The 1522-nt window shown below is 53.0% G+C and overlaps 1 protein-coding gene across 1 annotated transcript in view; it reads left to right on the forward strand.

Moving 5' to 3' along the window:
- The window catches only part of LOC102422673 (binder of sperm protein homolog 1-like), a 2149-nt gene extending 627 nt beyond the window's left edge, over window positions 1–1522 (forward strand). Inside the window, exons 2-3 of the mRNA XM_023748776.1 lie at window positions 532–663; window positions 1359–1522. Coding sequence (XP_023604544.1) covers window positions 532–663; window positions 1359–1522 — 296 coding nt within the window. The remainder of the gene's footprint in view (window positions 1–531; window positions 664–1358) is intronic.

Below are 1522 nucleotides of genomic sequence, written 5' to 3' on the forward strand. Positions count from 1 at the left end.
TGGTCATGCGGTCGTAACGGTTGCTTAGGCTTTTATATATACAGAGAGAGATGGGTAGATTCAGACATCCATATGGGCATGGAAAAAGTGTGGAAAGATACAAGCCAGCCTATCTACATCCTGTGTGTCTGTGTGCATGTGTGTGTGTCTGTGTGCACGTGTGTGTGCACATGGGTGTGTGTGAAGACGGAAGAGGGTGAAGAAAAGAGGCAGAAGGGAAATCGTTTAATAGATAAATGGCCACACGTATGTTTCTAAGCTTAGGATCGGTTTCTGGAACTGGGGCCGGATGCTGAGCCAAATGTCAAGGCCGTTCATGCGATGGGAACAGTGGGACAGGGGTGCGTGTCTCAAGCTAACCCTTCGTGGGGAGAGAGGGAGGCCCAGCAGCCCTGCTTCTGGGGGTGGATAAGCTCCAGCAGAACGAAGGCGGGACGCCAGGCCGGGCCGAACCACCCTTCGGAGAAGAGGGGAGTGGCAGCACCTCAACCCGCCGCCCAGAGATGGAGGCAGTGTGTTCGTTTTCTCTAGATGGCAAGTGTTTCTTTCCGTTCCGCTATAAGGACAGCCTGTTCTACGACTGTGTCAAGTTCAAGGCCAAGCACAAGTGGTGCTCCTTGACGGAGAACTTTGAAGGCTACTGGAAGTACTGCTCCGAGAATGGTGAGTGCCTCTGAGGACCTCAGGGGGCATCTTGGGCCCAGCGCGGAGCTTCTCTGAGATCCTCATACGGTTCTACACATGGGACGCACAGTCCTAGTAGCCACTTGGCTCAGTGGTGGGAGCGCTGACCTGTGGACTGAAGGGTTGCGGGTTCGACTCCAGTGAAGGGCATGTACTTGGGTTGTAGGTTCGATGCCCAGCCCTGGTTGGGGGACACCTGCGGGAGGCAACCAACTGATGGGTTGCTCTCACATCGATGTTTCTCTCTCTCTCTCTCTCTCTCTCTCTCTCTCTCTCTCTCTCTCTCTCCTTTACCCTTCCCTTCCACTTTTCCTAAAAACCATTGGGAAAATATCCTTGGGTGAGGATTAACAAAACAAAATAAAACAAATGGAACGCGCAGGCCATTATGTTGTGAAAATAAGTTGTGTGCAGGTCTCTGATGGTACGAAAACCACAGGGCACCAAAGACAGGCGAGTGCTTCAAGCGCATGCAGATACATCTGTCGGTTGCAGGACGCCCGCCCGCCTCCAATGCTGCTGCCGTGTGCGTTGGGTGGAATAGAGCCAGAGTGGAAAAGTGCGCGCGCTCTCGTGCTCCTGCGCGCGTGCGCGGGTGTGCGAGCGTGTTAGGATGAAGAGGAGGCACCGGATAGGAAGGTTTCTTATTCCCATGGCTTCTTTCTTCTCTGCAGACTTTGCAAAATGCGTGTTTCCCTTCTGGTTCAGACGCACCATCTACTGGGGATGTACGGACGACTCGGAAGCATTTGGGAAAAGATGGTGCTCACTGACCCAGAATTTCAACATACAGAAGGTCTGGAGGTATTGCGATGACATGTACTTGCCTCAACCCTGA

The sequence above is a fragment of the Myotis lucifugus genome, unplaced genomic scaffold (genome assembly GCF_000147115.1).
Source record: "Myotis lucifugus unplaced genomic scaffold, Myoluc2.0 scaffold_1793, whole genome shotgun sequence".
NCBI classification, from domain to species: Eukaryota; Metazoa; Chordata; class Mammalia; order Chiroptera; family Vespertilionidae; genus Myotis; species Myotis lucifugus.